The 23,610-nt window shown below is 31.4% G+C and overlaps 6 protein-coding genes across 9 annotated transcripts; 4 read left to right on the top strand and 2 right to left on the bottom strand.

Annotated features, from left to right (window-relative positions):
* Positions 1-6,409: 6,409 nt before the first annotated feature.
* Positions 6,410-10,363, top strand: LOC116769082 (TAF5-like RNA polymerase II p300/CBP-associated factor-associated factor 65 kDa subunit 5L). Its single transcript, XM_061529491.1, has 12 exons — positions 6,410-6,613; positions 6,880-7,034; positions 7,113-7,487; positions 7,716-7,860; positions 7,927-8,008; positions 8,080-8,218; positions 8,304-8,486; positions 8,804-8,956; positions 9,043-9,190; positions 9,579-9,747; positions 9,905-10,136; positions 10,219-10,363. Exons 1-12 carry the CDS (start codon positions 6,545-6,547, stop codon positions 10,328-10,330), a joined length of 1,962 nt encoding a protein of 653 aa, XP_061385475.1. The 5' UTR covers positions 6,410-6,544; the 3' UTR covers positions 10,331-10,363.
* A 108-nt stretch (positions 10,364-10,471) lies between these two features.
* On the bottom strand, positions 10,472-12,024 carry LOC116769009 (DNA polymerase delta subunit 3). Its single transcript, XM_032659981.2, has one exon. It carries the CDS (start codon positions 11,907-11,909, stop codon positions 10,581-10,583), a length of 1,329 nt encoding a protein of 442 aa, XP_032515872.2. The 5' UTR covers positions 11,910-12,024; the 3' UTR covers positions 10,472-10,580.
* A 152-nt stretch (positions 12,025-12,176) lies between these two features.
* LOC116769010 (LIM and senescent cell antigen-like-containing domain protein 1) lies at positions 12,177-16,363 on the top strand. 2 transcript variants are annotated; one of them, XM_032659982.2, is made up of 9 exons: positions 12,183-12,457; positions 12,569-12,625; positions 13,087-13,200; positions 13,601-13,713; positions 13,934-14,126; positions 14,442-14,583; positions 14,905-15,021; positions 15,157-15,298; positions 15,518-16,363. In XM_032659982.2, the coding sequence occupies exons 2-9, from the start codon at positions 12,618-12,620 to the stop codon at positions 15,706-15,708; spliced, it is 1,020 nt and encodes a 339-aa protein (XP_032515873.1). In that variant the 5' UTR covers positions 12,183-12,457; positions 12,569-12,617; the 3' UTR covers positions 15,709-16,363. The 2 variants fall into 2 exon arrangements, with proteins under 2 accessions (XP_032515874.1, XP_032515873.1); XM_032659983.2 differs by lacking the exon at positions 12,569-12,625 and having other exon boundaries at positions 12,177-12,457.
* A 284-nt stretch (positions 16,364-16,647) lies between these two features.
* LOC116769078 (ATPase H(+)-transporting accessory protein 2) lies at positions 16,648-19,357 on the bottom strand. 2 transcript variants are annotated; one of them, XM_032660058.2, is made up of 9 exons: positions 19,222-19,357; positions 19,021-19,151; positions 18,796-18,894; positions 18,475-18,618; positions 18,246-18,386; positions 17,942-18,071; positions 17,451-17,587; positions 17,194-17,226; positions 16,648-17,014 (listed from the first exon to the last, which is right to left on the bottom strand). In XM_032660058.2, the coding sequence occupies exons 1-9, from the start codon at positions 19,301-19,303 to the stop codon at positions 16,841-16,843; spliced, it is 1,071 nt and encodes a 356-aa protein (XP_032515949.2). In that variant the 5' UTR covers positions 19,304-19,357; the 3' UTR covers positions 16,648-16,840. The 2 variants fall into 2 exon arrangements, with proteins under 2 accessions (XP_032515949.2, XP_032515950.2); XM_032660059.2 differs by lacking the exon at positions 17,194-17,226.
* Positions 19,358-19,585: 228 nt separating this feature from the next.
* LOC116769188 (protein N-lysine methyltransferase METTL21D-like) lies at positions 19,586-20,900 on the top strand. Of its 2 annotated transcripts, none has more exons than XM_032660216.2 (3): positions 19,586-20,162; positions 20,233-20,347; positions 20,656-20,900. In XM_032660216.2, exons 1-3 carry the CDS (start codon positions 19,906-19,908, stop codon positions 20,884-20,886), a joined length of 603 nt encoding a protein of 200 aa, XP_032516107.1. In that variant the 5' UTR covers positions 19,586-19,905; the 3' UTR covers positions 20,887-20,900. The 2 variants fall into 2 exon arrangements, with proteins under 2 accessions (XP_032516107.1, XP_032516106.1); XM_032660215.2 differs by having other exon boundaries at positions 19,587-20,162; positions 20,233-20,428.
* A 1,853-nt stretch (positions 20,901-22,753) lies between these two features.
* On the top strand, positions 22,754-23,605 carry LOC133320791 (uncharacterized). The gene has a single exon (XM_061529422.1). It carries the CDS (start codon positions 22,754-22,756, stop codon positions 23,603-23,605), a length of 852 nt encoding a protein of 283 aa, XP_061385406.1.
* The last annotated feature ends 5 nt before the right edge of the window (positions 23,606-23,610 follow it).

The raw sequence follows: 23,610 nt of genomic DNA, 5'->3' as shown, positions 1-23,610 counted from the left end.
TTCACCTAGAACTGCCATTTTATCTTCTGTATAACTTATTAAATTTTTTGTTCGGCTTGGTTTCAGACTTGCCTTTAGTTTGTTCATCAAGTGTCTCGGTAACACATTGCATTGTGCTCCTGTGTCTAATTTGGCAGCAAATTTTATTTTACCAACTTGTATTGTTTCTGTCCAGTCTTTCTTATCTCCACCACTTACAGCTGATATATATACCTCGTCTTCTGAACAATCTGACATTTCTTCTACAGTGTTCACTTTATTTTTTAATTTAGGATTATAGTTCTTTGTGCGGCACATTTTGGCAAAGTGACCATTTTTGTTGCACTTGGTACAGGGTTTGTTAAATGCTGGACATTCTCTGCGTTTGTGATTTGAACCACACCTTTTGCAGTCAAAATTTTCATTTTCTTTGTTTTTGACACTTTGTTTTTGACTACTAGTACTTTATCTGTTTTATTTTTGCTTTCAAACTCATCTAATTGTTTGGACGCTTGTTCACTAGTTTTACAGATATTAATAGCTTTGGTTAAGTCTAATTTATCCTCTGTCAACAATTTCTCTCTGACTTGATTGGATCGGATACCAAAAACTATTTTGTCCTTTAACATTTCGTCCAGTAAATTGTCAAATTCGCATTTGATTGCCTGAGTTTTTATTCGGGTTAAAAATTCGTTAAAATATTCATCTTCATTTTGTTCAATCTTAAAAAATATATATCTTTCGAATGATATATTTGTTTTTGGTGCAAAATACTCTTTGAACCTGTTTTTGATGGCGGCCAGGTTTTTTTTTTCTGTATCGCTCAGATTGAAACTATTGTATATTTCGATCGCTTCTGGGCCTATTACTGCCATAAATGTTGCTGCCTGGACATCGGCTGGCTTTTTATCTAGCTGAACAGCGATTGCATACCACTCAAACTGTTGTAACCAGTTTTTCCAACACGTTGATTTGTCCGAGTCAATTTGTAGGTTAGCCGGCGGCTTTATTCCAGATACTGCGTCGTTCGTAGCCATTTTACAACTTTCTCACGAATTTCTTCGTTTCCTTTTTTTTAACACGTTTTTAAATAGTTCTGACACCATGTAACGTAGTATTTAATTAAAATAGGAAAGCAAATAACACAATGAGCGGTTTAGATGACATATCAAAATTGTCTATTCTGTCAAGCTGATTACATAGACTATAGACTAACATTTTTATTTGGTTTATGGCTTAGGACAGATGCCTATAGATACTTTACACGAATAATAGTAGAGCGAAGCTATAGGAGGCGACTGCAGGGTAAACCATTGTGAATAATACTACTGCTTTTGCGTTTGTAACGACATGAACAACACCAATCCTAAACACTTAATAGCTAATCAGGGCCGGTGCTAGGGCGGTGCGAGCGGTGCCACAGCCCCAGGCGCCATCAAAGGGGGGGGGGGGCCAAATTCAATCAAAATTTGACATTAACGACGTTCGACGAAGCGCGTGAGCGGGTCGCGACCCGCGCGACGTTTGTCACATCGTCACTTCTTTCGCTGGGCAAGCAATTGTCTATGTGTTGTTTTAGATCTACTAACAAAGTTCCTAATTGTGACTTCAGTCGAGCCTGTAAAATTTTATTTTATTCAAAAGTTAATCCCGGATCGTGTCTCCTCCATTCTACACGACACTAACAGAATATACTGTGCGCGTCTTTGCACGGACGAAGGCTATATTTTCAACAAACAAAGCAATTGTCCATTGAATTGTCAAGTTGTACAAACGTAACAAAACGTGCTCAAGTGTAAATATATAATTGTGGACAGCAGTGGTTCCCAACCGGTGGTCCGCGGGATTTAAAAAGTGGTCTGCGAACGATTTCAAAACTCGCGGGTGACACAAACGCCGCGCGCCGCGCCGCCTGGCAGGTCATGTGCACATATAAATAGGTATATCGTCCGACGGACTATGAAGTGGCGGAGAATGAACTAATTCGTTAGTAAATTTGCTGTATGAACAATTATATTAAATTTAATGAAAACTACAAATAAGTATCATTATATTAATTTGGTGTACTGGCTGACATATGTTAGGAACGAGCTTTGCTTTTTCAACGGCCGAAAAATAGTAAAATGGGATAAATACCACACCGAAATACCGAATTTCGGTGTAACAAAACAAATATAAGGCATATGTTGACTTATATTCTACTTATCTAGTTAATCGTATTTTTTCATATTCGACTCTTCTTATTAATTTGAGTTGTACCTAAGGCAAAGCATTTTTTTTTTTTTTGAAACGACTTTCAATCTTTTAATAAACTAGCTCTTACCTGCGGCTCCGCCCGTGTGGATGTCAATTATCGCTGAAAATGATAAGATAACCCTCTTTTTTTCAAGTCACATAAAAAGTACATAGTTTATTTTGACTATAATCCATCTCTGTGCCATATTTTATCAATATCCGTGCAGACGTTCTTAAGTTGATAATTAATAAAGTTTTGAAACAGACACATAAAAAAAAAACTATTAGTTCGTTTCGTGTGTGGTTGCTTATTTCTAGTGTCCCTGTGTGATTTTAATTGTCATATTTCTAACGTACTTGTTATTTCAATTTTTTTTCGTTGAATAATCGATACCTACTTTTTTTGCATAGATTATATTTGATTATTAGCCGACTGCAAAGGCTTATGTTCTTCACGCGTTTCTACGTTAGTATGCATGTCATGTATGCATAGCAAAATGCTTGTGACGTTAATGATGAAATCAAACAAGAAATCATTGAGATGTCAGAGAGTGTAAGAACGCCTTTCAATATAACTGAATGGAAAAGTTTTAGTGTAAAAAAAAGGCAATTTTTTCAACCAAAATTCGCGAAATGGCCTTACGGTATCTAATATATAGTATTCTCTACTACTTATTTATGCGAAAAAGGGTTTTCGGCTTTATTTGTGATTAAAAACAAGGCTAGGAATCGTTTAAAAGTAGATAATGAGAGTCGAGAGAGTAGTTTGAGCATTAATATTAATCCTAGGATTGCAGTATTTGTGCAGAAAATGCAATCTCAAAAATCACATTAATAAAATAATTTTGTTTTCTTCTAAAGTTTTATGTTTTCTTTTAAATTTTATTATTTTTTTAATAAAATATTTTTGTTGGTACAAAATACATTTAGTTCTTATTCATTCACTTCATTTTTCTTGTATATCCTGATCCCATGCGAACAACAAATAATACAAAGTGGTCCCTGGTCAAGTAACGGGTGGCCAAAAGTATGTAATATTAAGATTATTATAGAAGCATTCAAAATAGAAAACTTTTATAAGTATATTGTTTATGTAAATTCCTTTATGATTTGAGTAGATCGTTTACATTACTTTATTGCTGTGCAATAAAAAATAACCCACATATTGACGAAAGCGCACGGCGAGAGCACACACACACATTAGATTATTCTATATAAAACATGCTGAAACTAAAAAGTCTGTAAATTCGCCATCAAAATTTTTGAGAGTCGAAAAGTTATCTGAAACATCACAAGAACTTCACTATCACCAAAGAATAGGGAAAGAACCCGCTTGAAAAAAGATCAGATCATGAAAACATAGAGCAGAATATTCAAGAAGATTTAGCTATTTCTAGAACTTCATTTGCATCTCAAAATATTACAAAAGAAGTTGTATCAGATAAATCTTTATCACCATATTTTGAAGAGACAAAAATAGATGATATTTCAGAATGGTCGCTTATTATTGATTCCTAATAAAAGACGAAGTCCTTATTCGAGGCCCTGTAAGTAAAGAAATAAACAACGAAAACCGTGACCGTGTACCTTACTCTAAATCTGCAGAAAAAGTATATTGTTTTTTGCTGTCGTTTACTCAACAAATTTGGGTAAAGAAGGATTTGACGGCTGGAAGCACTTATCAATGCGTCTTAAAACAAACGATTCATCTGTAGATCATCGACGTGCTGTGAACAGTTGGATAGGAGTCTCTTATAGGTTGATGAACTTCAGTAGAATAGATAAACAATTACTAAAACAGATTGGAGAAGAAAAATGGAGATGGACTGCTATCCTTGAAAGAATGATGTCGATAGTGTTCTTCTTGGCAGGCAATAATTTGCTGTTTAGAGGGAGCTCGGAAACATTATACACCCCTAATAATGGTAACTTCTTGGGTTTGGTGAAACTATTAGGAAAACTTGATGACGTTGATGTCAATGAAGAAAAGGTCTAAGTGCGAGAGTGTTTTATTGTTTACAAGCCAGTAATTAATTCTTCCGGAGCAGGACTTACTGGCGTTTTTCTTGACACGATTGTACAAGAATTTGATTTAGACATGAACAATTATAGAGAAGAAGGATACGATAACTCGCTGGGAGAGTAGAGTTTCTAGTCTTGCCGCTGTTCGCTATAACTATACCTCAGTCCGTGATGCCCTACAAAATGCCCTTCTTCGCGAAGAAACTAATGTTACAATGGTGGCTTGGTATCACATATTGTTTCAAGTTAACATTGTAAGTAAAACTATGGACCTACCCAACGCATCTTTATTAAATATTACTGAACAACTGTTGGGAATTTGTGAAATAGTACCGTCGTAGCTTTTCCTCGACTATAATTACATAATAAGAAATTGCAGCCGCAGAACTTTAGCCGAATTAATTATATGGACAAGAATTGGTTGAAGAACTTGTGAGCTTAAAGCCATTATTAATAGATCTTCAATCAGGGGAGCCAATAAATGTCGACTTATAATAAAAAAAATGATTGGCTAGATATTTTCCCGAATGTATGGACAGCGTTGCATGTATTGCTAACTATACCTGTAACTGTTGCCAAAGGAGAACGTAGGTTCTACTAGGTATGTGTCAGAAAAGTAAGGTAAGGTCTACTAGGTATGTGTCAGAAAAAACCGTCCGATCTTGGTATTTTGTCTATAGAAAATACTATTGGTCAAAAATTTAATTATTCCGACTTGAAAAAGAAAATTGCAAGTGCTAAAGCTAGAAGTGTCTATATAGGTGTCTTTATAGGCAATATTATATCTCATATGAATATATGGGCAAAATTATAGATATTCGCATCCCGTACAAACACGTAATTTAGGTTTCACTTTTTCTTCTGTATGTTGAATCTAATTAATTTATGTCCCCGAACTAAAGGTTACAATATCACTTCAATAAAAACTATGCCCGCACCCCGTGTAATGTACTATTTTTTCTACTCAGTACTTTCATTATTCTAAATTTTTTTTCCCAAACGACTTCGAACCTGAATAGACCATATGTCCACCCAAAAACATTATTTCGAAGGGAATTTTTAGAATTTGTGGTTACAGTAAGCTTATGAGATTGTTATAGGATAGGATGATAATTTGTAGTATTAGTAATGAAGCCGGTAATAATTTGTGGGTTGCACTAATAGAAGTTCAGTAAATTAAACTGGACGACTGAAACAGAAATGTCTTAATTAAAAAAATAAAGGTCGTTTTATGATACTCGCTCTCGATTAATTGTCCAAGCGTTGATTGATAATATAATTATTGCATTCTATCACTACGATTTAAGTTATTTATCACGTTATCTTCCCAACGTAAGAGCAACATTCCTAATCCTAGATTTGGTAAATGACAGATTTTTATCGTAATAATGAGGTCCTTAAGCTTTTAATCTTTATAATATATTTTTGGTTTAACGTTTTACTAGTCCATAGGAATCACATTATATTCGTATGATTTTTGCATGACTTCGAGTCTCGTGCATAATTATATTTTCTCCGATTATTTCCCATTTTTTTTTTACACCTCCATCAATAAATAATTAGTTCGGTTGTTAATTTGCAGTATAAACTTATTCCAATCCAATTCAACAAAACAAATTTCTCTATCATATATCAGTACAGTAGCAAAAATTTTATATACCACCCTCATATTGCTACTGTTTATACTTGTACTACTTTATACTTGAGAAAATAAAATAACTTTCCTAGATTAAACTGTTTATCTGAGTTAATTAATGTTTAATCTGCACTCATTTCAATGTTTATCTCTCTTATTGTGTTTTATTGCTTATACACTATTTTTTCAATTATTTGCCATTAATAATTTTTCTAATTAGGTCGCTTAGGAACAACTTCTTACCGATGTGATTGCGTTGTTATATGTTTATTGTTTTGTATGGCTTTGCTTATATACACAGTACATTATCTAAATCAATGATCTGATATAAAAAACTTTTTTACCTTTATATCATGGAATGAATGAATGAGTGAATTATTATGAAATATGGACTGAGAACCCTTTAGTATCACCACACCCCCCACCACTATTCTATTCTATTATTTTAAAAATAATTTACGTCCAACTAGGTAGTTGGTTGTTTTAAATATTATGGCCTGACGTTCAACTAACAGATATTGTCTATAGGCAAACGTCATTTTACTTTGACATAAGTAAATTGTTGTATCGAAATTTATTAGCATTTAGCAATAATTTTTAAAAATTGTTAAACTCATGCTTCTCAAATATTAAGCACCCATTACATTTGTATAGATATTTTATTTTCAATCAATGAAAAGGACTAGAAATGATGCAGTTAAAGCAGCCGTTACATCCTACTTAGAGCGAAGGAATTATCCCGTGAGTATTGTTTGTTTCTGTAACTGTATTAAGTTGTTTTTTACTGTAGACCAACAAATAATTACTTTCATTTTAAATAAAAACAGTATTTTTAAAATAATAACTATTTTTTTTATGTAAAGCTACTGTGTACACGGACAATGAATGTTAAAAACAAAAAGAAAGTGTACGATTTAAATTTATTTTATTATGTTGTAGATTATTGCAATAGATTGTTTTTATTCAGACCTACACAGTAAGGATAATAAAGTGTTTTTACGTTGCAGGACATTGATTTCTTTAACCACAATAATTGTACTAGTCGCAGTGCTGAAGAAATGGCAGTGGCTACAATTGTACAATGTGAAGCTAGCCGTGCCAATTCTATTATGTTTTCTCTTATTAATAATGACCCTGGAAATTATGACGCTCAGTACACAAAGTAATATATTTAACACAAAAACTATTCATAATAATTTTAATTTATACTTAAACCATAATATCTCATAAATTTTTTTAGACTGGTTACTTTTATAAAGGAAATAAATATTGAAAAGGTTAAAAATGAGTTACTTGGTTTACTTACACCATTGTTATGCCACTTATATTTGGAAATGCTGCGCGGTGGCCATGGTGGTGCAGCTCAAATGTTTCTAAAGAGACACTCTGCTACATTACCACAAAAGGAGTTATCATACCACCAACCAATAGACGGCAATCTTCCATCAGCACTGTACCGACCAAACAGCCTTGAGCAATTGTTCAATTCTCTACAAAACGGTACTATAGATAATGAGACCCCAGAGAAAGACTATATGAATCAACTGTTAGATGACATTGGAACTATATATACCTTGCAGGAAGTTGAATCTCGACCTTCCATAGCTGCTTTTCGGTAAGAAATTTTTTTTCTGTACTATTGCAAGTCTGAAATATTAAATGATTGGATAACAACATATATGTAAATCAATGAATGACTTGACCAATCGCGAAAAAAACTTGATCTAGTTACCATTATGTGGAAAAATATTTTGTTAAATATTTTGAATCGACTTATAACTAATTTTAATAACATTATTTAATGAGTGAATTAAATATTTTTCTTTAATGAATTATATCTCAGGTCCTGCAAATATGACATATATCTATCACAAGACTCTCTAAACCTTCTGAAGACTTTTCTGGCTAGACATGGACATGTTTTAATCATACAAGTTTTACAAACATGGTTCCATATTGATATTAATAATGACAATAAGAAAACTTCTGTAAGTATTAAATTATTATTTTTTGCATGTATCTTTATAAAAAATGCTAACTTAACACTCTTGCAGGAAGACGATGATGAAGAACACAATGAAGATGAAAATCATATGAATGTTGCGAATTGTGATGAAAAACCAACTGATAAAAATGGTTATTACATATGACTTATTAATTATTATTGTTTTATTATATTGTAATAGTGAAATGTTCTGAATCCACAGATGTGTTTTCCAAATGTAATGGTCACACAGAACATCAATCTGTAGACAAAGAATTGAGAGATCTGCAAGATGCTATTAAAGGTGTTAGAGAAACAATTGCACCACTCAAACTGTACAAAATTGCTACTCCTGATAGCCAGTAAAGTGTTTGATTTATTTAGTTATAGTTTTTAATATTTAAATGAAGCATTTTGATTGCAACTAAAATTTATTGCCCATTTTAGTCTGATATGCGGTAAAACAGACCAATACTGTAATGTGTTATGTGGAGGATTTGAAAACTCAGAAATAAGACTTTGGGATCTTGGACAGAATAATGTTAAGAAAAAGATTAACAGAAACATATCGGAAGTGGAAATTGCTTGTTGTATACCAGCCGAACCCGAAACTTCATTAGACAATACCTTGTAAGTTAAACATTGCTTTAAATCCAAAATTATTTACTAGTTATCACAAGTGCTGCCTTACAAATAAAATAAACAAGTAACACTTGCTTAATATGAATTTTCATACAGTTACATAATAAGTAATTCTATGAATAGTTAATCTAGAAATATATATACTCTTGACTGAGATTTAAAATGTCCAGTATTATGCATTTATTATATATGAATGTCTACTAATAGATTTATGTTTATATAAAATTTCTTTATAAAATTTTTTTTTTGGTTTATACTCTTTCAAATCTTTACATTTCATAATATTTAGTATGTAATCTTTCCAGTCAAATAGGAACAGGTTTACCACTTAGGGGTCATTCTGGTCCAATTCAAGCTATCAGTATTCTAGCTCAAGAGCAACTAGTGTTGTCCGCATCCCACGATAATACCATGAGGGCATGGAAATTGTCAGATTATTCATGTGCTTCTATATACCGGTAACTGTATATTATATAAAATATAAATGAAAAATTGCTAGATTTTTTATTATAGTAACAATTCAATTATTCGATTCTTTTTTCAGAGGTCACAATTATCCGATATGGTGCATGGACGTATCCAAAAATGGTTTATTTATTGTAACGGGATCTCATGATAGAACTGCAAAACTATGGTCATTGGATCGCACATTTCCAGTTAGGATTTTTGTGGGACATTTATCTGATGTTACCGTAAGTGAATTATCAAGTATAACAATTTTTTGATTTGATTTTCGCGAGTTTTATTCATTTAAATGAAACTAGTATTTTTCGGATAAACTACGCGTGATTTATTTTTGTAAAAAACTACATACTCCCGACGTTTCGATTACTTTTCAGCAACCGTGATCATGGGCAGACGAATGAACTGTTTTAAACTAAGTTAAGATGTTCCGAAATTATTATTTTGTATATTTCATATAGTAATAATTATAATATGATTTTTGTATAAGTGCCGAAGTTATAAATTTCTAAAGACTAACTTTTTAAGTTCCAGCTTATGTCTAATAGTGTACAGTATATTCTGCAAGTATTATATATTGTTATAATAAAAGTAATATATTATTCTAATGTAATACAGTGCGTAAAATTTCATCCCAACGAGGCGTACCTGGCGTCAGGAGGCGCGGATCGCACGGTTCGAATGTGGAGTGTATGTGACGCTAGACTTGTTCGTGTATTGTGTGGACATCGCGCTCCACCACGAGCACTGGCCTTCTCACCCTCAGGGAAACATTTGGCTAGTGCAGGTCAGGAATATTTATTATCTTATAACGATGACACTAAACATTTATTATTTTATGATCTTACTCGAACTTTAATACAACACAAATGTCTATAATAGAATCTTGTAATATATTTGAATCTTATTAATGGTTACCTAATTATAGGATTTTGTTATTACAGGTGATGATAAAAAAATTAAAGTGTGGGATCTAGCCGCTTGCAACTGTATTCATGAATACAGAGGACATCATAGTAAAGTGACGTCATTAGATTGGTCAGCAGTCGGAAAGGCTAGCTTGACTAACAGAATATCGTCAGATCCTAATGACACAAATGCAGATAATTCAATATTATGCTCCGCTGGTATGGATGGCATAGTAAAGGTTTTTTATGACAGTTACTCAAAAAACAAGTGAGTAGATTCATAGACAAAACAAATGCAGATCTTTTGAGTGTGTACATAAATTATAAGAGTAATTATTTTTAATTTTCAGACAAATGGCCAATCAAGATGTCACAAACTCCACATACAACACAAAATGTTCATATCTTGTAGATGTTCAAGTACATCCCGATTGGATGGTAGCTATTGGAGCGAAAAGATAATTCTATCTTATTAAAAAAATTTAAAACTCTCTATTTTTTTGTTTTACTTATCATTTTTAACAAGAAATCATCATTAATTATAAATAATGTTACATAAATTTAAATATATTATCATCATAAGGATAAATAATGTGACACAGGTTAAAAAAAATGTTTTTATTTCTTGCACATGGTGTGAAAATATTTTTTTCTTGTATAACAAATTTAAAAGGTTACAATTACATGATTATTAAAACATGTCCAGACCAATCTAAACTTTTTTAAAGAAATTCGTAAGAGTGGACTGTTTACCTTTTTGAGGTGGTGATACTTTTTTCTTTGGATTTTTTTGAACGGTCTTTGTTATTGGGGATGTGTCTGACTTTTCTTCCTTAACTTTAGTATTATTTAATGGGACCTCTTCCTCGTTTTCTGAACAGCTTTCATATACTTCCTCTTTCTTAGTTAAAATATATCCATCTTCATCTGTATATGTCTTATTAACAATTTTTCTCTTTTTCTTAGGGTTAGTGATGCCTGAAGTAATTTTAATGATACTAGCTGACGGTGTTGCCGGTATTTCATCATCAGAAGGATCAATTGAATCTATATTAGAATTCAAATTATCAACAAACGGATCATTCTCTGTATCACTATCACTATCTGATACATGCAAAACTCTTTTACGTTTTTTATCAACTTTAGAAGATTTCTTGATCTTATTCAACATTTCATTGTCACTTTTAGTTTTTAATTCATCCTTAACAACTTTTTTAGCTATTACTTCTGGTTTGCTATCTACTTCCATAGGCTGCTCTTCTATTTTCACAGTTTCCTTTAACTCATTTCCTGCTTTAATTTGTTTTGTTTCTTTCGGGACTTTTTTATTTTCAGGAACACTTGGCTTGTTGAAAAAGCCTGCAATTCCTTTTTGTGTTTTATGACCATTAGTTTTGTTGGTCATTTGTTTTGTAGGAGTTGGTTCCTTTTTAGGAGTTACTGGTTCAGTCTTGACAGTGGAGGTCAGATCTTCAGATCTATATCCATTTTTAGTATCCTCACCATTTTTCAACTTCAGATCATTGTTTACTGTTTTACTTTTCTTTGCAGGTGTTATTAATGGCTTACTTTCAATAATTATTTGTTCCTCGCTGCTAGTTTTTAAATTTCCGATTTCTGTTGTAGACCTCTTAATACACTCAGACCCTTTAATTTGTCCAGAACATAGATTGAAATCTTCAAATTTGGTTAGTAATAGATGCGACGCATTGTCAACTACCGGGGAACCCTTACAAACACTATATACATGATCATAGAATAAAATCTTGAACGATGTTTTAACAACATTTAGATCTTCTTTTGTACATACTTTTGTCTGCGCTTTATTGTCTTCTAATAAACCTGATACTATATAATTAACATTAAGTTTAATATTTTCTTTTTCAAGATCTTGAACTACATGTTGTAGTAATTTTTTTGAATTATTAACATGTACGCATAAATCCTTACTTAAAGTAATATACGTTACTAATTTATCTTCATCTAATATATATTCCTTGACGGTGTTGGCATATGCTTCAATTATTTCATCTTTATCCATAACTTTTCCCTTTTGAAACCTTAAATTCTAAAACATGAAATCAGTATTTTCTATATTTTTTTGACTTTTGATGATATTAGCGCACTTTTAAACATTTGACATTTGTTTGTCATCTGACATTTTATAAGTTTTAACAGAGTATAGAAAAACAACAGATTGTACATATTTTCAACCAGTTGTAACCTATTTCATCATATGGTTTAGACAACATAGAGTCCGTCATCTTAGTAAACAACTTAAAGGTATAAATTATTATACGCTTTTATATAAATTCGGATTGTTTTTCTTGTCATATGTGATATTATAACAGAAATTACAAATACATAAAGTTATTCGCCCCACTCTGGTCAAGATTAGTGACATCATTTCGATCGTCTATGATTTGTTTGGATCCCTTAGGTGTTGAGTTATTTATTGAATAGGTATACTTATATTGGAATTTAGAAAACTTAACAATTATAATATCGCTATAAAAACAAGTGTACTTGGTGAAGCTTACAAAGGACTATAACACACCTCCATACACGAATTGCCTTCTGGAAACAACTGTAAGTACTGAGTAAAGTTAAAATCTATTTTTGTTTCCATTACATCATTTTTATCGGTTGGATATTATTGGTGTTATAAATTCTTAATTCTATTATTTTTATTTTCGACAGAAAGACCGACAGAAGAATTTTTACTAGTATTATATAGTTTGTTTGGAAAATGCCAGGGTAAGCAGTCATCTGGGAGTGGTCCAATACTTGACATATAAACATCCCACATGCAAATCGTTGCCATCGAATTAACAAAACATTACCCATTAATGATTAAAAGGCATTCATTATATGAAATAAGAATCATTTAACCTTGTAACCCACTCTTTATATTTCACCATATTCAAATGACAGCACCTCCTACCCTTGTTTGCTTATTAAAATATATTTTTTAATTATTATTATTATTTTATTATAAAACTAAGCAATGATTTTCAAAGATGGCAGAAATAGAATTAAATATTTGTTGTATTAGTACTGAGTCACAGTTTCAAGTTAAATTTTATTAAATCTATTATTTTACAGCATTTTCCTTATATGTACATGTATTTAAATTTCGATTAAAGTTTATAAAAGAATAAATGTGAAAAAATATCATATTATAATGGTTTTATCTCACTTTTTATATTTAATTTCAGTATAGCCACCATGTCTTTGGACAATATGTTCTGCACTCGGTGCGGAGACGGATTTGAGACCAATGAAAAGATAGTTAATTCTAATGGAGAGCTCTGGCATACAGGATGTTTTGTGTAAGAATATTTTATTATTGCTGTAAATTAAATATTGCAGAATCAATAGAAAAACTGTATGAACATTTATTTTCTTTACAACAACAATAACAACAACAACAGTAGTCTTTAAAATTCTTTAGTCCAAATATATTTATAAAAGCAATCAAAAGATTTATTAGAATGTGTGAGGATAATTTAATGATCTTCACTTGAAATAAAAGTGTAATGAAAAAGTATTTGAACTCATAATGTTATTGACAATAGAAACACTTTCGTTCAGTTTTAGGTGATAATTGCACAATTGAATTAGAATTAAGAGATAATTAAAAATAAATTACTTTTTTGTACAATGAATCTTAAAAATTTAAATGTAAGGGTTATATTTCGCTAAAGTAACTGATGATTTTTGCATTTACAGGTGTGCCCAATGCTTCCGTGTATTTCCTGATGGCGTCTTCTTTGAATTTGAAGGTCGTAAATACTGCGAGCGTGATTTCCAAGTTTTATTTGCACCTTGCTGTGGCAAATGTCGTAAGTATTTTTATAGTGCAGATGAAGTCTTAATAAAGTAAATTATCGAATCAATTCCAATATTTTGCTTAAAAAAAAGTGATTCTGAGTAATTTTTATATTATTTTTCTTTAGAGATACATATATATATTTTTAAGATTTTACTTGCTTATGTTGTGAAAGAAACTTATCAATTAAACTATTGTAAAATCCTAAGTTGTAATGTTGCATATTTTTCTAGGGGAATTCATAATTGGTCGTGTAATAAAAGCGATGAATTCCAACTGGCATCCAGCTTGTTTCCGTTGTGAGGAATGTAACGCGGAACTAGCTGATGCAGGGTTTATTAAACACGCCGGTCGTGCTTTGTGCCACGCTTGTAACGCAAGAATCAAGGCGGACGGACTTCAGAACTATATATGCCACAAATGCCAGTACGTAATGCTTTCTCACTCATTCGAAATTTAAAATTTCGTAACATGGTTTCGAGTATTCGAACGCTATATATGGAATATATATAAAAGAATAATAACCATTAAAAAAAACTACATTGCCAGTTCATCTGAAATAAAACAATGTAATTAAGACAAAATATCGTTCATCATCAATGTTTTTAACATATATACAGGTATTTAGCATCAGTTCCAACGAAAACGAGTTCGAATATAAGAACTTTGAAATTATTACCATAAAAATGTTGGAATGAAGCTTAGATTATATATTCCTAACCTCAAAAAATCTGTCAACAGTGGTGTGATCGACGGGGAGCCGCTCCGTTACCGAGGTGAGGTATACCACGGTTATCATTTCACGTGTGCAACCTGCGGCCTAGAGTTGGACCACACCGCCCGCGAGGTGAAAAACCGGCCTGGATACGCTGCCAATGACGTGGTAAATATTCCATAGATTATATTTATTATATTAGCCTTTATACTTAAGACACATAATATGTATTTATATCTCATTTATACAGCCTATTTAAATCAAATTGTCTTTCAAATCAACACAGATAACGAAAATATTATGCATATATGCATGCAAATTCATTTGACAAAATTTACATTGAATTATTTATTTAATATTTCTATACTATGGAAACAAATAATTTACTTATTATATATAAATATATATATATTTATGTGTGTGTAAACAAATTAGTCAACAAATGTATTATGAGATTAACAATAAAATATATGTAAAAAAATGTTGCAGAATAATCTATTCTGCCTACGTTGTCATGATAAAATGGGTATACCCATTTGTGGAGCTTGTCGCCGCCCTATCGAAGAAAGAATTGTTACTGCTTTGGGAAAACATTGGCATGTTGAGGTAAAACATCATAAGTTTCTGTTATGCATAAATAAAATAAATTTAAGAAAAAAAAATAGAACACAGTATAAATATTTGTAACAAAATAAATATGTCGAAGTTAGAGTACAACAATATAGTTATTTATATATACAGCACTTCGTGTGTGCCAAATGTGAGAAACCGTTCCACGGTCATAGACACTACGAGAAGAAGGGACTTGCGTACTGCGAACAACACTATCACCAGCTGTTCGGCAACCTGTGCTATGTTTGCAACCAAGTTATCGCAGGAGATGGTAATTATCACTAATATTAACATGAAAAAGAATATTTTTGTACACAATATTCATTACTATTAGTAAAATATTTCTGGTTTTAATCATAGTCAGAGACGACATTATTTTAGGATGCTTACAGGTTATTAAATGTTATTATGAAAAGAAAAAGCTAATTTGATTTATTGATTGATTTGTTGAATGAATTGATTGATTGATTGATGATTTTAACTTCAACAGTTTTCACCGCATTGAACAAAGCATGGTGCGTTCATCATTTCGCGTGCGCGGTCTGTGACACCGCGCTCAGCACTCGTAGTAAGTTCTACGAGTATGATGAGCGTCCAGCGTGTAGAAGGTGCTACGAGCGTCTACCATCAGAGCTACGGCGTAGACTGCGACGAGCTCATCATTATACTATGCGGCGGTGAAAATATAAAAATATATCTTTTATAACAGCGTATATTAATATGCGCCCTTTATAAAATCACCAACTGCCTTATTTTAAGTCGTTCAATAGGAACTACAAAAGCCTATTTTATTAAAATACAATATTTTTGAATGTGCTTACAATACTAAGTTATATTAATTATGTTTAACAAGTAAGGATAAAATTTAAAAAATAAATAATATTTAAATTAATGTTAGTTTTTTTTTCAGTTACTTATAATTTATGTAATCTCAGAATAATGTATTATTAAAAAAAATATGTCCTGTGAAGCCTTGAGCTGTCGACCATGTCAATTTTAGGACACTATTTAAGAATGTATGTTAATTGTTGAAAAATAAAATTTAATAAGCCATAATAATTGTCCATATAATGCAATGATATATGAATAAGACCTATGTTACTGATGTAACTACATTTAAGTAATGTCAATACATAATGTTACATAGATTCTAAAGTGCCTTATTAGAAATAATATATTAAGTAAAATGCATTGTAATGTTAACACTTATAATATAAGTAGCATGTATCATATACTTGTAACTCGACTATGTCTTACTAACACTGCTTGTTTAATGTGCTAAGAAGTACTATTTTGTTGTAACTGGTGGTGCTTTAAATAAAAACATTTATTAACAGTGTGTTTTTTATTTCTTGTAGGCAACCAAACTGCAGAACACACTTCGATCCGATCCTTGGTTTCTGTTATGAGAATTATTTGTATTTATTTTTTCATACAATTAATATAGCAATATTATAAAAATCTTTAAATACTTCCCTATTTGCTACTTTTATGTGTTACTTGCACTAAATTACAAATATCAGACGCAGTCGATTAATTCTGTTTAAATGTACGAGCTTCGTCACACAGAATTTTATCATGAAGGTTAAATAGACACAAAGGCTTAATAAAAATCCGACATAAATAAAACAAATTTATTTTCAAGGAAATAAAATTACAACTTGCAATAATACTATTTAAACACATAGACATATTAACTTAACGAGTTAGCATCTAACGTCTCGTTTTAACATTTAACTGTGGTCGAGGATACTATGAAATCCGCCTGGCGGAATGTATGTTCACTAAATACAATTCTTTACTAAGCAATAAATTAATTATCTTTCTTCATTCGAGTGCTAGTCATGCGATATATGATGGAGTCCCTGCCAGGATCCATATCCATAACAGCATAGACAATAGCGACTAATGAAAATGCAAACACAATTCCAAACCATAGCATAATGTTGAAGATGGCGGCATAATCAGCCGAATAGTTGTCTTGACCCTGTGAAATCAATAATTTTTTTTAGTAAATAATAATATTCTTACACACTTGATGCTACTGCATTTAGTATCTAAAAGAAACATGCTAATTAAGTCATTAATATTGCTACTATAGTCACTACACTATGTTAGCAACAAACATCTAAACTACGCTACTTTACAAATCAGTATTGAACTAACGGATCGCAGTTGCTTTTCCATCTGTTCTTCGTCCTTGAATCGAAAATTATTTGTTATAATATTTATTAAAACTGCATTCGTAGACATCAAATTGAAAATTTGTCAAATTTATTTACATAGTGACAGTTATATATTTATATGTTTAAGAACAACTCCCACAATCATCAAAATTTCTCTTTCAAATAGCAATAGTAAGAATATGTATATTACATATATTTTTTTGTTGTATATATATATATATATGTATGTATTTGTACCTGATCATCAGCCACTGTATCAGGAGCTGCTCGAATAGCACGTCTTGTGTGTGCTACGTCAGTAGTCACAACAGTAACAAGCACTGAACCATCATAAGCCTTCACAAATGCATCATTTAACTCCTGAATAGCTTCAACTGAAAATCATAAATATATGAATAAAGCCAATTACCAAAATATTCTAAGCCTGCTACAGTTAATTTTTTCACTCTAATTAAGTGAAACCAGTATATTATACCTTAGAGATTTATGTTATGAGTATTGTAAATAAAACTTAATTTTTCAGAAATACTATGCCTAGTAAACCCGGCACACATTACTAGTTTTATGTGTGCTTACAAAAATCTTAGATATCATTATATTGTAAATGTTGCTTAAGCTTTCACACTTATTGTAACACCAACCAATCCGTCACATATTATCTTTTGTATTGCATTCATATCAGTATGGAATAATTGTTAAATTTGATCTGAAGTATAAAAAAACCTTACCTAAAAGTTGTCTAGCCTCTTTGGTTTGGATTGAGTTAGGGCCGTGGTAGTCTGATAGTGCATGAAGGGAACGGAATCTAATGTTGTAGAAGTCAATAATGTTATCAGGAGATACTGCACCACTTTTCAACTGGTAAATACAGAAAAATATATTTTAAAATATACTATGAGCTTGTTGTATAAGTCTAACAAAACTATTATGATGTTTTTCGGTCATGAATTAAATAAATAAGATGTTCATTTATTGATTTTAGTTTAAGTCTTTGAAAAAGTATGATTATGGTCATACAGAAGTAAAATATACCTTGTTAATAATTTTTTTCAAAACTTCCAACTCATATAAGAATTGGTAATCCTCGTCTATGGTATCATATTTCAAGTTGAAAGATTTTTTGGGAATCTTAGGAGGAACAATTTCACCAAACACCTTTGATGCTGCAACTAACTGCAATTAAATTAATTTATTTGTAAGGTTTACATAATTATTTAAAATTTATATGCACAGAACATTGGTCTCATGTTGTACTACTTACATCATCAGAGTTTGATAACCCAATGTTAACAAGCTTGTTGTTTCCGTTAATAAAGCGCTGCTTAATTCTATGTTTGATAGCATCATATGCATCTGGTTCGTATTCATCAACAATAAGAGGGTAGTTTTTACTCTTAAGTCCACTCTGGAATACATTTTATATGATTAATATAGTTATATTATTTTTTTAAGTTTTTTTTTGTCACAGTATCTCTGTGTATTACATATTAGATGGGTGGATGGAGAATTCGGAATTCATAAAAAAAAATTATGGATCTAATTTTGTCATATTACAAGGTCTACAACATTTAGGATAACTTACATTTTCTCCAAGTGAAGATATACCATCAATGTAGACTTGTACAACTGCCTCTGGGGTGTTAAAAGGATCTGTGATGGACAAACCGTCCCATTCTGAATTCTGTAAGGTCATAATATCCATTAACATTTCATATTACCTTAAAAATCAATAATAATCTGACATCATGTGACAAACTATATTGGAGTAAAATACTTTTTCTTAGCCAAATTAATTTAAAAAACTTACTTCTTCTACTGATAAGCCAAGAGCTGCTGAGAAAATTTCTTTCAGGAGACTTTCAGATGTTTTGCTTGATCCAAAGAACTTCAAGGATTGTGGACTATGTAACACGCTGAATTCACCAGCAGCGTTGGACCCTTAAACATAATTGTTTTATAAAAGAAGATTCCCGAGCGTATCCATGTTGAGAAAAAGGGGATATCTTACCTAAGACTGAGACTGCAAGGGTAATCCAAAACAGAGGCATTGTTACACCCATTTTGCATGGAAACTGGTGGCTTACTGTCATATGATTAAAGTGTTACCAATTGAAACTAACTATTGCTCTTAGTACCAACATAACAAAACTAATATTTTTAGTCAGCATTCACTATCAAAATATCTAAAGGTCAATGGTTATATGCTCTCAATAATATACTAAATTTTAACTTATTTTAGTTTAAAACTTTTAATGGATATTAAAAGAATATCCCTTTTTAAAAAATAATTTTGTTTGAAAATACTGGAATCCAGAGCGGTTTTTTTAGTTTCATATCTAAACCAATCCAATAAATCAATGTCATTTTTCATAGTCTTATTGTCAAAATTCAAACTTAAAAAATGTTGTTGTCGTGTTCAGATTATTGATTCTTTTATTTCTGTAGTTTATATCACTATAATAGAATTAATTACCTACCTATTACATATGTACTTTCAGTAAGACATTACAAAGCATTGTTGAAGGTTGTATTGGGATCGTTCTCAGAAATGCTCAACTAAATATAACGAAAATAGAAGTCCATAAAATTAATGTTCTGTTTATTTAACAAATAAGTTAAAACATACAATATAATTGGAGGAAATGTGTTAGAAGAACAGTTTTAACAACAGTTTTAATTAAATATTGTACAAATGTCTCACAGAACTCCAGGATTTCAGCTGACTGATTTGTTTCCTAGAGAGATTGATATTGAAGTATGTTTAAAAACTCTGAGAATATTTCAAAAAATGGAAGGTGACGTTAATTGTGTTGTATGGGATGCATCATTAGTTCTCGCTAAATATCTTGAAACCATGTGTCAGACAAAACCAGAATTTTTAAGTGGCTTAAGAGTACTGGAATTGGGTTCAGGGCTAGGTGTTGTGGGACTTACTGCAGCTACATTAGGGTTAGCATTAAATGATCTTTCATTTGTAATTGAGCTAAGTACAAAAAGTTTATACATTTTTTAATTTTAGGGCTCAAGTAACACTCACCGATTTACCAGAAGCTCTGCCATTGCTCCGATTGAATTTATCTGAAAATAAATCGAAAATTGCAAGCATGGGAGGATATGCTATAGCCGAGTCCTTAGTATGGGGTGATAAAAATTCTGAAATTCATAAACAAGAGTTTGATATGATTGTTTTAGCTGATTGTGTTTACTATGAAGATGTAATTAATAAAATTAATCCATATTAAGCTTTTAACTTCATTAGAATGCTTTTTGTAAAATAACATATTACCAAAAAAATTGTTGCATTTGTATGTATTAGTATTATTAGTCTATTGTAACATTGTCAAAAACCTTTTAAAATACAGGCTAAGTTAAAAAAAAATTGCTTTTTTTAAATTATTGTTGACAAAATATTTTATGTATTAACTGTGTGACTTGATTTCAGGCATTGCTACCTCTAATAGAAACCCTGCAGTGTTTAAATCACACACTGAAACAGAAGCCCACAATATATTTAACACAAGAACTAAGAGATTCTGAGATACAGAAAAAGCTATGGAATGACTTTTACGAAAAACTCAATGAGTACTTTTATATTGAAAAAATTCCCGAAGAACAACAACATGTCAACTACAGAAGTCCCGATATACTCTTGTTAAAAATAATAAAGAAATGATATTTATACAGCTATGATTTAGTTTAAGGATTTTTGATGTAAAAGTTATACAAAACAGACATTTCAAATTTAAAAAAAAATTAAAACATTTATAGAACATTACAAATGTTAATGAAATAATTTATATAACATTTTAATATTTCTATTATAAATAATGTGTTGATTTTTAATTGTTAATAGATCTAGATGCAGATTTGAACGATGGTATGGACATATTTTCAGCACAAACTTTTAAATGTTAATAGTTACAATAGAATATTTACAATTTTAAGAAAATAATTATGAATTTAAGATTGTTTATTATGTAAATGTTTATTATATCTTACATATAATTGTTCCTAAGAGGTAGTGTATAGTAGTAAAAAAATATGAATTTTTGACTTTCCTTCTATCCTGAGCCACTTTAAATTGTTTTTAATTTTAAACCAACATAAAAAAGGAAGATCTAGATACGATATGATTTGGTAAAACTTTCTAGCTATAACTTAATCGAACATAAAATAATGTTTGAGAATCTGTTTGATGTGACCTATTTTTGAATTGATCGGATTTATGTTTTTCGAAATTAATTTAACCGTTTTTGAGAGAAATTAGTGGTTACATAAATTAGTACGCCGATAATATTTTGAATCGTAGTTTTCTTATTAGATCAATGACATCTGCCTTCATACGGCATTCTTGTTTGAACATTTATAAAATGTGAAATAGTTGGTAATGCTACAATGACCGTTGGTATGACACAAGTTAGCAGTAAATAAGCGTATCGGATTGAATCTGCCTTATATATCAGATTTTCCTGAACACGTGAACAATTTGTTCACTTGTCGGCACGTTTCCAAATGATCATATGAAAAGTATTTTTTTTTAAGTTAATCGTTCACTTGCTTGTCAATGGTAGGTAAAAACGAAATACAAGTTACATATGTGATAAATTTCAGAGTCTACATTTGCTTCAGGCCTGGTTCTATAAGGGTTTCGAATAGATTTCATAGTATTTATTTGTCTTAAAATAAACTTTAAATGTTATTTTACTTCGAGCTTTTGAGCTTATATCAACTATATATAGTTCAGAACAGAACATTTTTTTAGAGGTTTTTTCAAATATTTATCTAAACCACAAACTGCCTCCATTAACAATTTTCCAAATAGTCAATCTTATAGATCAATTAATCAGATCTTATAGAGTCAATCTTATATAATAATAAACTCAGATAATACAAACAGTGGCGTAGCTAGGGGGAGGCGGCAGGGGCGGGCCGCCCCGGGTGTCACCCGTTTAGGGGTGACACCCGGGGCTATGACCATCAGATGTAGTTCTTTCTACCTATAAAAAATATCGTATCACGAGCATAATAAATTGATATTTAAAAACAAAACAATGTGCACACTGTCAATCGGTCAGGGATTCCCCCAAAAAATATAATACCCCGTTCGCGCATAACCAACGCTAGTCAGGGGATTCCCTCGATATAGAGCTCGTCACTTGTATTGTGGATTGGGCAATTTCTTTTGTTTCCGTCCGCATTCATTTCAATATTCTTTTACGTGAACGTGTGAACGTCTAGTGCAAAGTGTTTTTTAATTGTTAGATATTATAACAACAATTTAGTGACTTGTGTTACATTTTTCGGAGCAGTGGAGACAATATTTAACTTTTTTTCAACTTCCACAAGCCGCTGGGAAGTGCTACTCAATCACAGCAAAGCATCTGTTAAAAGACTTTCGATAACGCGCTGGAGAGCTCATTATGGTGCAGTAGTAAGTATTGGCTGAAAATTTTGATGGGACAATATCTGCAATTGATGAAATATGTGATCAAGACGTAAATTTAGAAACTAGAGGTGCTGCACAAAATTTTATCCCTGCTATGTGCAATTTCTCATTTCTTTGTTTTCTTTTCTTTTGGAATGATATTCTAAGGGAAGTGAACAATGCTCAGATTGCATTACAAAGTAAAGGTTTATGTGTTGATGAAATAATCATCAAACTAGAAGCACCTCGTTTATTCACTGGAGAGAAACGATTGCCTCTAGCAGAACAGGCAATAAATTTTGCTGTACAAAAATCGGAAGAATACAGTATTTCGATGGAACGACGAATTCGTCGCAAGAAACGCATGCCCGGTGAGTTAGCATCGTCCACCGATGCAGGACTTACACTTAGAGCGGAACTTCAAAAGGACATGTTAGAATGTCTTGACAGATTCAATATTGAACTCGAAACAAGAGTAAAGTCCATTAAAGACGTAACTTCATTGATCGAGGTTGTGCGGTCGAAGACCTTGCTTTCGGCAAACACTGAACAGTTAAAATTTGCTATATCAAAATTTACTAACCTTTACGATGAAGTAGCAGAAACAGAACTACTTTTAGAAATACCAAGATTGAGAAGATATTTAAAAGCTGCTAATATTACTATCTCTAATTGGGTGACACTGGACTATTTGATATTCATTGTGGAATGGGATTTTACAGAATCTCTTCCGAATCTAACGGTCACACTAAATTTATTTATAACAATATTAGCATCAGTTGCTTCATGTGAGAGAAGTTTCAGCAAATTAAAATTAATTAAAAATTACTTGCGGTCTACAATGACTGAAACCAGATTAAACAATCTTGGTATTTTAACGATAGAACATGAAGCAACACAAAGTATAAATTTTGAAGACGTGATTTCGGAGTTCGCAAGTGTAAAAGCTAGAAGGAAGAAATTTTGAATTTT

This window comes from Danaus plexippus, chromosome 5, assembly GCF_018135715.1.
Source record: "Danaus plexippus chromosome 5, MEX_DaPlex, whole genome shotgun sequence".
Classification (NCBI taxonomy): domain Eukaryota; kingdom Metazoa; phylum Arthropoda; class Insecta; order Lepidoptera; family Nymphalidae; genus Danaus; species Danaus plexippus.
This window is presented reverse-complemented; position numbering and strand designations above follow the sequence as displayed.

Coding starts and splice junctions, on each gene's coding strand:
- LOC116769009 (XM_032659981.2), bottom strand. CDS start 11,909: ATGGATAAAGATGAAATAATTGAAGCATATGCCAACACCGTCAAGGAA.
- LOC116769010 (XM_032659982.2), top strand. Junction 14,127..14,441: donor TATATATGCCACAAATGCCA/GTACGTAATGCT, acceptor ATCTGTCAACAG/TGGTGTGATCGACGGGGAGC. Junction 15,299..15,517: donor CCAAGTTATCGCAGGAGATG/GTAATTATCACT, acceptor TAACTTCAACAG/TTTTCACCGCATTGAACAAA.
- LOC116769078 (XM_032660058.2), bottom strand. CDS start 19,303: ATGACAGTAAGCCACCAGTTTCCATGCAAAATGGGTGTAACAATGCCT. Junction 18,387..18,474: donor GGTTATCAAACTCTGATGAT/GTAAGTAGTACA, acceptor ATTTAATTGCAG/TTAGTTGCAGCATCAAAGGT. Junction 18,072..18,245: donor TGAAAAAAATTATTAACAAG/GTATATTTTACT, acceptor TGTATTTACCAG/TTGAAAAGTGGTGCAGTATC.
- LOC116769082 (XM_061529491.1), top strand. CDS start 6,545: ATGAAAAGGACTAGAAATGATGCAGTTAAAGCAGCCGTTACATCCTAC. Junction 7,861..7,926: donor ATGACAATAAGAAAACTTCT/GTAAGTATTAAA, acceptor ACACTCTTGCAG/GAAGACGATGATGAAGAACA. Junction 10,137..10,218: donor GACAGTTACTCAAAAAACAA/GTGAGTAGATTC, acceptor TTTAATTTTCAG/ACAAATGGCCAATCAAGATG.
- LOC116769188 (XM_032660215.2), top strand. CDS start 19,906: ATGTCTCACAGAACTCCAGGATTTCAGCTGACTGATTTGTTTCCTAGA. Junction 20,163..20,232: donor CTTACTGCAGCTACATTAGG/GTTAGCATTAAA, acceptor TTTTAATTTTAG/GGCTCAAGTAACACTCACCG. Junction 20,429..20,655: donor ATTGTGTTTACTATGAAGAT/GTAATTAATAAA, acceptor ACTTGATTTCAG/GCATTGCTACCTCTAATAGA.
- LOC133320791 (XM_061529422.1), top strand. CDS start 22,754: ATGTGCAATTTCTCATTTCTTTGTTTTCTTTTCTTTTGGAATGATATT.